Genomic DNA, 11,847 nt, shown 5'->3' on the forward strand with positions numbered 1-11,847 from the left:
GTTAACTTTCCTCCAAACACACCTTGGGGGGGTTTTTGATGGCAGCCTATGGCACTGCACTAGAGACCCATCTTACAGGGCACCTCATCATCCCCTCCATGGCAGGGGCCTAGGAGACCTCAGTTACATTGAGCAAGCAGCTTTCTCCTGCCCCAGAGTGGAGGACATCTGAGAACAGGAGGAATGTGTCTTCAGAACAGGAGCATCTCAGACCTCAACACTGGGCTCCTCCTGCCCTGAAGAAGAAGCAGAAAAAAGAGTGCCTGTAACTGAATAATTGCTCCATGTCCTTGTCTGGGGCTAACAGTGGCCAGAAACATTGTTCTGCATATTCCACAGTGACTTCCCCATAAAGATGAACTCTTCCTCAACGTGCTCAAGTTCAGCCCCTTCACAAAGCCTTCAGGTGCTGCCTCTCAGCAGTTTTCTGAGATTTCTTCTAGCAGATGCTGTCTCCTCATTGCTGTAAGCATGAGGAACTCTGCAGATGGGCACTGTGAGCAGCTGGGGAGCACTCCAGATTCTGACAGCATCGGCAGAAAGATTCCAGCTCTGCTTCCTCTGGCCAAGAGCCAGAATTTCTGGAAGCTGTTGCTATGACACGATTGCAACCTTCATTTTAAAGACATCTTTTCCTTGAATTTATTTTATTTTCCTAAACACAAGCAGTAAACAGACATTGCTACTGCTGCTGTTGCTGCATTTCAGATGGCTCTAAGGTTAAACCAGCCAGCCAAATCAACACAAAGCCTTTCAGCTGACAGCCCAACCCTGCCAAAAGTAGTCTCACCTTGGGATTAATGTGACACCATTGCCTGAAGCACTCCTAGGAAACCTACTGGGTTGTGGCCAACCTGACACAGGGAAAAGCCAGGGAACCCATCCAGGTCAGAGGCAAGGAAGAAAAAAGCACCAGGATCAACCATCTGGTATGGATATATTGATGATGGGAGAGGGGTAAAACTCTCTGCAAGGTTTGAGGACAGCCACACGGTGTGACCAGCCTTGCTCTCTTGCTGCCTTTTGACCTGGATGGAGCCAAATCTGTCACTGCCACAGCTGAACCAAGTACAGCAGCACAGGAGGACTGAGCATGTCAGACCTGGCAGGTGAAGCACAGCAAATGGGATTTTGGGCAAATAAGCCCAAGAGGCCTGTGCCAGCTGTCACCTACCTGGGGTAGCAAGAGGAGGGAAGATGAGCAAGCTAAAACCCAGAGTAGGTACCTGGGTGTTGGTGCTCCTGAAGGAACTTGGGGCAGGGTGGCATACCTGTGCTGCGGCACTGCCAGGCTTTCTGCAGGGACATGCCCTACCAGCCCTGAGCAAAGGCAGACACACGCTCGTGTTGAAGCAGGATGGAACCAGGTGAGAGCCCTGCAGCAGTGTGAGTGGCAGAGACAGCCATGGGCTGGGGCACACAGCAAGACAGAGGTGGCGAGAGGCAGCGAGTGTGGTGTGAGACTCCCCGTGCTCAGGAGCGCCGCATGGTCAGGGACAGGGATGGCTGGCAGGACCTAGTCCCCTTCTGGGAGGCTCTCCCAGCCACGTTGCATGGCTTTCACCACAGCACTGTAGAGTTTGCTCCAAGCTTCCTGCACCTCTGGGCTGAAGGCAGCACCAAGGCATTTCTCCAGCATGTACAGCAAGGACTCGCCGACAGTCTGCAAACCAAACAAGGAGGTGTCAAGCTCAGCACCAGAGGATGACATTCAGTCTCTTGTCTCACTTTGCCACCTTTTTTGACTTCTACAGTTGCAGGGCGCCTGCTCCTCTTCCACCAACAGTACCAGGCCCCTCCAGTCCCTGGCTCATCAGAGGGGGCCCAGAACCAGCTCATGCCATCCTCTTCCCTGCCCTGTGCTGGCCCTCACCATGGATGAGTGTGGAGTGGAAGTCAGGGAACAAGGGCTGACACTGCACATGTAACGCCAGGGGAGAGGTGCACATCCCGTTTCTGTGGCTCCCAGGTGCAGGTAGCTAGCCCCATCCCTTGGCAGAGCTGTGGAGCAGCAGAGCTGAGCAGTGCCCTGATGTCAGGAGAGTGGATCAGACTCCATACTGGATGCTTAGGGCATGTCTCAGCACCTCAGGCTTCTCCACAGGGCACTGCTCCTCACAGAGCTGGGAGCAGCCCCATGCAGGAGCACCCTCCCAGAGTCAGGGCTGGTGGGCATCACTGCCCCAAACAAAAGGGACCCTGCTGCCTCTGAAGAGAACACAAGCTAGCAATAGGAACGAGCCAGGTGTGGGTTAGAAAGCTTTTCTTCAGCCCACCCTTTCCCACTGCATTTCTGTCCATGCTTGACAGCAGGAGAGGAGTGATCAAGGGTTTAATATGGAAGATGCTTGGGTGTTACTGGCATGGAGGAAGCAGGGGCTGAGGTGCAGCAACCCCATCCCAGTGAAGACACAGAGAGGTGGATGCTCCCTTTTCCAGGTGGGGTGAGGTTTGCCCAGAGCATCAGATGCAAAGGATCCAGGGCAAAGGCTGAGCCTGCAGCCCTGTGGCACAGGAGAGACTGCAGTGTCCTAAACCATGGCCCTCTTCAAATAGTGGAAATGCTTTGCTCCCATCTATCCTTTCTGCCTGGGCTTACTGGGCAAGGGCAGAAAACAAGGGGAGCTCAAAGGTTTCCCTCACTGGGGCAGTGGCACTACATTGCTATCAGCACCTTGGACAGGCTGCCCTGAGCCATCAGCTCTCTCCAGACAGCTGAAGCCAGAGGAAGGATGGGGCAGCTGAGGGCTGCAGGCAGGGGTGAGCAAACACAGCCACAGCGAGACAAGGGAGAACACCTCACCGAGAAAGACTCAACCTTCACACCAACTGCCTGGTGCTTCTTGCCAAGGTTGCAGAGATACTCTTCCAGGCAGGACAAGTTCTCCAGGTGGCTCACAGCAGCATCAATCACCAGCATCACCTAGCACAGGAGCAGAAAGGCAGAATGGCGTTACAGAAAGGTTCAGCTTCCTTCCCAGAGGAAACAAAGTGTCTGATCCTCTACTTCACCCTTGTCAGCCTGACCCCCTCCCAGGCCAGATGCCCTCTGAGCTTTTCTTTGCTCTGCTGTGATCCATGTGTCCCATCAGTGAGGCTGGCAGCAGCACACACCACATCCTTCCATGGGACACCACCAGGGCTGCACAGCAAGCAGCACTGCTGACCACCCTGTCCCAGAGGGGATAAACAGCCACACAGCAGAGCACTTGCAGGTTAAGACCTAATGCTGATGCAGTCACTAGAACTCCCATGACCCCAGGACAACTGCATGGGAACCCCAGAAGCTGCCAGGACCAGAGTTTCCAATTAGAAGTTGCCAAAATGGTGCACTTGTGAATAAGGCCACTTCAGTTCTAAGATCAGCCAAGCTACTTTGAAGAGATGGGATGGGGAGTACAGCCAGGTCTCTTGACCTGGTGTGGTAAAACACATACCATAGTCTCCCAGGACCATTAAGAGTCAAATGGAAACAGGACAGAAAAGATTTAATGAAAGATGAAGGGAACAGACACAACAAATTAGAAGAAGAGATTAAAGCCAGGGCATGGTTATCTTGGCAAAGCCAAGAGGTGATAGAATTGTGCACTGTAATTTCAACAGGCCATTCATCTCCAACAAGAGCAAAAAACTATTTCAGCTCAAGGCAATAATCTTAACGTTGCCAATAAAGAGAGGCTGGAAAATAACAAAAAGATTGCAGCTATCAGAGGAGCTCAGTCCTGAAACAGCCTCTTAACAAGGAATAAAGACAGGCAAGCAAAGCACCAAAGTGGTTTAAAGATGGAGCCAGGCAGTTTATGAAGGCATCTGCAAGCCAAGGCTGTGCTTTGTCCCAGTGTGGCTTCTCTTCAGGGCTCAGCAAAGGGTCTGTGTTGCACCAGGTGCGCTGTGCATGCAAGAGCCTCTCCCCAGCACTGCTCCTTTCTGTGTTTGGGAGGAGGGGAATGTGCCCTGCAGCACCCCCTCAGAGGTGCTGTGGGCCTGCTGGCCCTGCAGCTGCACCAGCAGCCCCTCCACAGCAGCAGGCCCAGGGTGGCCTGGCCCACTGCCCAGGTCTGTGCCAGCTCCTGCTCAGCGTGGGCCAAGCAGGGAGCTTCACTCCTCATCTGGACACAGGTGAGCTCCCGAGGAACCTCCACAGTAGCAGAAGGATTCTTTCAGCTTTCACAGGAAGCAATCCACTCTCAGATGGGCATGGAAATCAGGATGGTGCCTCTTAGTCACCATGACCTGCATTCTCATTCCCTCCCCACTGTTGTAGGGCACTTTGTCCTGGCCTTCTGCTAGCATGAGTAACCCCTGCAGTTACCATCTCAGGAGGAGACTTCCATGTCGTCAGACACACTACAGTCCCAAATCATTGCCTAAGGGTTTCATCCTCTGTGGAGGCTGTGCTCCAGCCATGCCTCAGCCCCTCTCTCACCTTCCTGATGTGATCCAGGAACTCAGGGGCAGAGAGGCACTCCTGAGGGCTGGCAAACTGCTTGCAGTTGTACTGGAAAAGGGGCAGCAGGTCAGGATCCAAGTCAAACAGCCTGCAAAAGCAAGAAAGAACACCCCATCTTCTTACTTCCTTGGCTTTATTTAAAGTGCCACTCACCCCATCAGCAGCACACTCACAGCCTACTTCTGCCTCTCTTCCCACCTACTGGTCCATCTCCATCTGTAAAAGGTCCAAAAGTTCTGAAAAGTTTTAGTTGGGGCAATCCAGACTGCCTATAGACAAAAACCTTTCTGTTTCTCTAGCCCATAACCCCAGCTCTCAGACAGGTATTTATGGCACTTGAGAACTGACGCCCAACCCTCTGCAGTGTCTTCCAGCCTGGCTCTGATCCTCAAAGAGTTGGCTGTTATCTCAACTATTCCCATTCCCACTTTCTGATGCTCTTGAACCCAAAAGCTCCCAAATCGGGGAAGCTCCAGCAGCCATCTGGACCAAGGGAGGAATGTACAAACTCAGCTGATGCCCCACTGCCCAGCACCATCACCAGCTCCCATGTCCTCTCCCCCTGCCCCATCTCCCTTGCTAGGGTGCGTCAGGCACAAAAGGGACTCATTAGCAGCCACCCAGGTAGATACAACTGGCCACCAGTAATTCAGGCACATCTGTCTTCTCCTTATCCTGCACATTAAACTACTGCACCCCTCTCCCCCACATTCTTGTCACTGCCCTAGTCCTGCTCTGGGAGATTTGGATCCCTCTCGCTCCAAAAGCTGCTCATCAACTTTCCAGTTGCCCTTTTTAAACGACTTTTCATTGATTTTTCCTTTTTTCTCTTCACATAATTAATACATTAATCTGCTGGGGAGAGGCAAGAAGCTGGGTATCAGCCATTCCATCCGGCACACCATTTCCTCGGCCCTGCGACTGAATCCCTCCCTGGCGGCCGGGTCCGTTCCTGGGGCCGCACGGCCCTTCCCTGGTTCGCAGCCCCTCGGAGAGCAGGAGTGGCGGTGTCAGGGCGGGGGATCAGCGGCAGGAGCGCACAGAACCCGCCCGCCGCCTCTCTCGCTCTCCGTCTCGGCTGGGAAAGTTCTCCCTGGCGAGGGACGGGCAAGGCAGGACAGCAGCGCGGAGCGGAGCCCCCGGGCCCTGCCCCACCCGCTGCCCACGGCACCTGCGGCTCCCCGCGGGAGGGGACAGGGGACAGGGGACAGGGGACAGGGGACAGGGGACAGGGGACAGGGGCCGGGCCGGGAGCGGGCCGGAGCCGTGCCGAGCGCAGGGAAGCGTTCCTCCCGAGGAGCGGAGCCCGTCCATCCCTCCCGCACGGGTCGGCGCGGCCGGGGCCGGGTGCGGGGGGCGCATCGCGCCGCTCACCTGCTGAAGAGGACGAGGCCGTGCTGCTCGGGGCTGCCGCTCAGCCGCCGCCAGCTCTCCCGGATCAGCGCTCGCTGCCCGCCCGACAGCGGCATCCCGCTCTCCATGGCGGGCCGGGGGCGCTGCCCCTGCCCCGAGGCGAGGCGCTGGCTCCGCGGGCGGAGGGGCCGGAGAGCCGCGGCCGCCCTCGCTCGCTCCGCCGGGAGCGGCAGCGCTGCCCCCGCGCCCCCGCCACGGCCGCAGCCGCGCTCCGCCCGCCGGCACCGCCGAGCCCGCTCCAGCCGCGCCGCCCCGCCGGGAAGGGAGAGCTCACCTCGCACCGAGTGCTTCTCACTCGGGACAAGGAAGGAAGGAGGGATGGAAGGAAGAAAAAAGAAATTCGAAATGCCCGAACTTCCCTATCCCGGGCCCGCGGGGCAGAGCAGAAAGTGCAGCTGGTTCACGGCTGACATTTTCCGTCGTCCTGATTTTACAAGTGAAGCAGCAGGGCAGAGCCGTACGAGCGAGGAGACCACCGGGACCTGTCCACCTTCGCTCACCACCAGCACAGCTCCGTCTGAGCGAAACTTTGCCTGGGAGGGCCCCAGCGATGCTCCACAGCATCCTCTTGCTTTTGGCCACTTCCACTGAGACCCTGGATGCCACACAGCCACCTGCTGTCTCCACAGGCAGATGCAGTCTAGACACTGCAAGGTACGTGTCTAATTTAAGGCTAATTATGCCAGCTGAAGCAGGCAAAGTTGTTAATAATGGATGAGAAGATATGACATCTTTGTCAAATGTGCTCAGGATGCACAGACTCTCTTTGCTGTTCAGACACTGCTTAATTTGGCCGCAGGATTTACGCAGAACAGAGGAAACAAAGCAAGAAATGGCAAATGAGGTCCCAAGCAGCACAAGGGAAGTCAGGAAAGTTAAGGTTTCAGAAGGAGAGAGCAATACAAAAGTGCAACTATTACTGAAACCATCACAGTCTGCACCAAAATGACAATTGTGCTGATCTTATTACAAGTTCTGCTTCTGTACATCAGACTTATTTCTGGTAATCAGGAGAAAAGACAGAAGCCTCCGACCCATCCCAGAGGTACATTGACTAAGTGTAGGCACAAAGGAGGCTCTTCTTGTGGGAGAATTGAGAACATGCCCTGGGAGGAGACAAGTTCAAAGGCTCAATGTTATGTTTTCAGCCCCAGCTTGTCTCCCAGGGGCCTTTCTCCTACAGAGCTGGAGTGACAGCACCGACTGAAGTGACAGCAGGAAGCCACCTGAGATGGCTCTGCAAGTGCCAGGATAAATTACCTGTTTTCTCAGGATTTTGAGACCTCACATTCTCAGCACAGACCAGACGAGATGCTGTGCAGGAAAAGCTCCACATGTGTTAAAGGAAGCTAAAGAATCCTGTCCTAAAATTGGACACTTGAGTCAGAACTGATGGGACTGAGGAGTCTGCTAAAACAGCCTCTTGGCTGTGTGGTTTCAAAGGGCATCTTCCCACCAGGGGCTGATGATAAATCACTGCCGTGATAACCGCTGAAGCGGCAAGGAGCCCAAGAGGGCAGCTGGGAGCTGCAGGGTTAACCCGAGCAGGGCGGAGAGCAGCCCGGCAGCAACACCGTGAACATGAACCTTCAGCTGTCCTGCGGCTGCGGGAGCGAGCCAGCAACGAGCCCCAAGTGTCATCCTTGGTCCTCTGAGCAAGGTACTCTGACATCCCAGCCACCTGTCACAGGCACGGAGCTCCACAGAGCCTGGCTGGACGGTTCAGCCCGGCCCTGCTAACAATAAAGGTAGAACAGACAGGCAGTGGCGTGGTGCCAGCGGGCTGGAAAGGAGCATGGAGAGTCATCCCAGGCCACAGGGTGCTGAGGAGCAGAGCTGAAGTACATATGTGCAGTCACAGCAGCAACCAAGGCTGATTACTTGCTTAAGAACATTTTTAATACATTGGAGCTGGCTGATAGTGAAGGAGGAGAAACTTCACAAAAGCAAGTTGTAGTTAAGAATGATCAGTTCCTGAAGATTTTTTGGGATGTGGGACACTTTTGCTCCCATCCATATAGGGCACCCTATCAGCTACCCTATCCCAGGGCAAGAACAAAGTACAGGTTCAGCCGTTGTTTCTGACAGAAAGGGTGTCTCAGACAATAGCAGTGAAGCTGGGATGGCAAAAGAAAACAGTGGCTCTTGTCCAAAATGATGTCCCTGCACCTTCGCTCTGTTCTGCAGGTAGCAGCAGAACACTCATAGGCAAGGCACAAGTGTCGGAACAGATCAGATATAAGGGCAGCAATGAGAGGGCTGAGACTGATATGCCTTCCTTCCATGGAAAACAGGAGTGCCTCAGCTGAAGAAAGGGGCAATGGTCTGGCCATATCCCCACCCACCTGTTGGTACCCAGACTGGCATCCAAACCCTATACAGGTATGACACACAGTAGAGTCCAAGAACTCTTCCCTGCCCACCAGCAACAGCTCCTTCTGGGCAGTATACATTCAGGAGCAGTTTCCCCATCTCCCCTGACTGTCTGAACAGTGAATCCACCCCTTTGCTGCCTTCTGGCACTGATACATCCCCACTCTCCTGAAAAGCCCAGTATTTTTTCCCCTGTGACAGCATAGGTCTTCCAGCACAGGTAGAAGGAGCTGCAAGGAGGGACTTGAGAAGGGAGACAGGGAGAGCTCAGGGATAAATGTTCAAAGCACCACTCAAAGGATTGAAAAGAGCGAGGGTTTGGGACAGACAGCGCTCTTGCCTGTGTGCAAAGCAGCTTCTCCCTTGCAGTTATGTGGCTGTCAGAGCTCCTCCTGTCACAGCACCAAGGTGCTGAGAGCACAGGTCTAGAGAGGATTTCAAGTTCAAGGAAGCAAACAAGAAAACCTTTCTTCTTGTTCCAAATGTTTTGTGAGCCTTCAAGCATGAGAATCTCAGCAAGAGGTTGAGCACTGCAATGCTCTGAGGTCTGAGGGTTTCCTGTGATGGTTCCCAGCTCCCTTGGCTCCATGTACCTAACCGGCAGTTCAGCTCTTTTCTGAGCTCCTCTTGGATTCCTGCAAGACTGTCCCTGGAGCTCTCAGGAGTGAAGAACAACCAGGTCAGCAGCACAGACTGCTCCATCTGTAGGCCTCTCGAAGAAAGGGGAGGGAGGTTTTTGGAGAAATTCACTGAGATGCAGAGAATGATAATGCTCTTTTGTGCTTTGGGAGAACACAAATTTATCATATTTTTAGTTTGCACTGGGTTTCATTATTGTAATCTACACCCACTTCGAATTACAGTACCAACACTTAACCTCCTTGCCAAGTGTCAGCTTTACTTGCTCAGTGCCTCGGTTTACCCACAGGGAAAGAAAGTTGCCCAATCTCATAAAACAGAGTGAGAGAACTAGTAGTAAGCTCACAAAGTGAGCCCAGTCCCTAGCCCAGCACTCAGGGTTCACAGCCCCTGAAGAACAACCCTTCCTGCCCAGGAAGGCCCTGTGTGCCTGGCCCAGGGATGACTGCTCTGCCTCTGCTGCTGTGGCACCATCAGTTCTCATCCCAGCTGCTGCACTAACAAACCCATATCTCCCTTTGAACTCTTGCTCATTTCCAATTCTGCATCTGTGAGTGTTCATAAATAATGACACTCTGATCTATCTGCCTCAGGCTCCCTGCTCACTTAGGATACAGACTCCTGGGCTTGGCTAATCCCCTTTGTTTCCCCTTTTCCCCAGTCTCAAAGCCAGATTATGACAAATTCTCTTTTTCCCAGACTCCCTTCACCTCCCATCCCATCCTCAGGTGGGGGCAAAAGTCATGCAAGGTTCCCAGAATTCTTCTCAAGCAACGCCTCAGGCCATGGTGCAGCACAGCTCAGTAGCAAAGCCAGCCATGAAATATGGTTGCATAACAAGAATCAAAAGTGATGCAGGAGGTGATAGTCTTGTCCATAACATTATTTAGATGAGCTGCAGAGCTTGCTTGCTGTCACCATGCCTGTGGAGAGAACAGGGCAGCACTACACCCTCAGTGATGGGGATCTGGGCTAAGAGGACAGGGACAGGCAGATGGGGATTCAACAGTAGAATATAATGAAAACTTCTTTTGAATTCCATTTGCTAGACGTCCCCAGCTTTATCCTGAATATCCTGTGGCCAGCTAGGGAATATTTGTACAGACAGGTGAAAACAGTCATAGGATGACCAGACACAAAATGGAGAGAAAAGTCAAAGGGGATCACACGGAGCTGTTGGACCAGGTCTGGCACTTGCAGATGCTCAGACCTTACCCCAGATGTTATTTACCTTGGGCTCCCGAGCACAGTGATAACCCAACACCAACATGTTTCTTCCAAGAAGCAACCTCTGCCTTTTGTAAGGCACTCTGCCAAAGTGAGTTCAAAGAGTTCAAGACCATGTCAGTCTTGACACACAAGCTGAATTTGGTCATAAGACATGGCTATGCAGCTGTGTGCACCCCAGGCTGGTGGGATGCAAGCAAAAGCTCTGCAGCCTCATTAGCTCAACATGGTGCTCTAGCTAATGTGCCTGGCAACTTGGCAAGCATTGTGTTAGCACAGTTACCTGGCTTCTGTCCTACCTGGGATGATGCACATGGTCTTGGATTTTCCTCCAATTGTCCTTATGCATCTGGACTGGCTCATCCTTCAGCTGCTGAAACATCATGGCAAAAACTTGTAAAAGAGTGCTTTATTCATTGTGGAGTCTCCTCTGTAGTTTCCCCCCTGGATTTCTTGTTTCAGAAGCACTGTTGGTCTCTCAAGCGGTCATCGATCGTCTTCTCTCTGATCTCAACTCTCTTTGTTCTCTCCCTCCTTGCAGTTTTAATTTACACTATTGATTAGGCCATCTCTGATAAATGTTTGACCTACAGCAGTTGTCTCCAGGAATAGCATCTTGGATATGATCTATTAAAACAAAGATTGTGTATTTCACTGCACCCATTCCTTCATGTCAGGGCTGTGCCAGCATTCCCACATTTCAGCTTTGCACTCAGCCATCTGGTCTCAAAGCAAACCCCCTGTATTATTCCTTCTGTGTGTGAGACACTTCTGGCTTGAGACCTTCTCCTCCTCACCTAAGCCATTAAAGCTTTGAGGCTTTGTCAAAAATAATTCTCCTGTTAAGTGATTAATTTTTCACCTGCAAACCGCACTGCTAGGTTCACCACTAAACCATGTCCCCAAGTGTCACATCTATGTGGTTTTTGTACACTTTAAGGTATTGTAATTCCACCACTTCCCTGGGCAGGCTGTTCCAATGCCTGGCCACCTTCTGAATGAAGAATTTTTTCCTCATATTCAATCTAAACCTGTCCTGATACAACTTGAGACATTTCCTCTCATCCTGTCACTTGTGACTTGAGAGGAAACTGATCCCCACCTTGCTGCAGTTCCCTTCCAGGTACTTGTAGGGAGAGATAAGGTCTCCCCTGAGCTTCTTCTTCTTCTCCAGGCTACACATCCCCAGCTCTGCCAGCTGCTTCTCATCAGAGCTGTGCTCCAGATCCTTTACCAGCTCTGTTGCCCTTCTCTGGACACGCTCCAGTACCTCAATGTCTTTCTTGCAGTGAGGGATCCCAAAAGTGAACACACGATTTGAGGTGTGAGTGCTGAGAAGGGGACAATCATTGTTTTGGTCCTGCTTGGCCACACTGTTTCTGATGCATGTTAAGAATGTACCACCTTAATGCATGTTCACATTCTCAACTGATGCTCCCCCCTTCCTCAGCTGCTTCCATTCTCCACCTTGTAATGGAACAGTTATTGTCCCTAAAGCACTGCAAGGCACCAGCACACTGCCAGGGTGTGACTCAGCTGATCCAACACAGATGCTTTCATAAGGACACATAATCTAAACTCCCATTCTGGTCAATGGAGAAACCCAGGTACTTAAGAACCACCTCATCCTAAAATACATGGTGAAAAAAATAGGTCAGGTGAATGAAGCCTTAAGATTACCTTTTGTCAGCTGCATGACAACAAGATGACAGGTTTTGGACGCAATATAGAGAAAAAGCAATGAC

General features: G+C 52.4%; 1 protein-coding gene across 2 annotated transcripts; it reads right to left on the reverse strand.

The window, feature by feature from the left end:
- Positions 1-1,261: 1,261 nt before the first annotated feature.
- NGB (neuroglobin) lies at positions 1,262-10,574 on the reverse strand. Of its 2 annotated transcripts, none has more exons than XM_059474816.1 (4): positions 10,402-10,574; positions 4,427-4,538; positions 2,804-2,923; positions 1,262-1,663 (listed from the first exon to the last, which is right to left on the reverse strand). In XM_059474816.1, exons 1-4 carry the CDS (start codon positions 10,485-10,487, stop codon positions 1,517-1,519), a joined length of 465 nt encoding a protein of 154 aa, XP_059330799.1. In that variant the 5' UTR covers positions 10,488-10,574; the 3' UTR covers positions 1,262-1,516. The 2 variants fall into 2 exon arrangements, with proteins under 2 accessions (XP_059330799.1, XP_059330798.1); XM_059474815.1 differs by lacking the exon at positions 10,402-10,574 and adding an exon at positions 5,825-5,931.
- Positions 10,575-11,847: the final 1,273 nt, after the last annotated feature.

The sequence above is a fragment of the Ammospiza nelsoni genome, chromosome 6, assembly GCF_027579445.1.
Source record: "Ammospiza nelsoni isolate bAmmNel1 chromosome 6, bAmmNel1.pri, whole genome shotgun sequence".
Lineage (NCBI taxonomy): Eukaryota > Metazoa > Chordata > Aves > Passeriformes > Passerellidae > Ammospiza > Ammospiza nelsoni.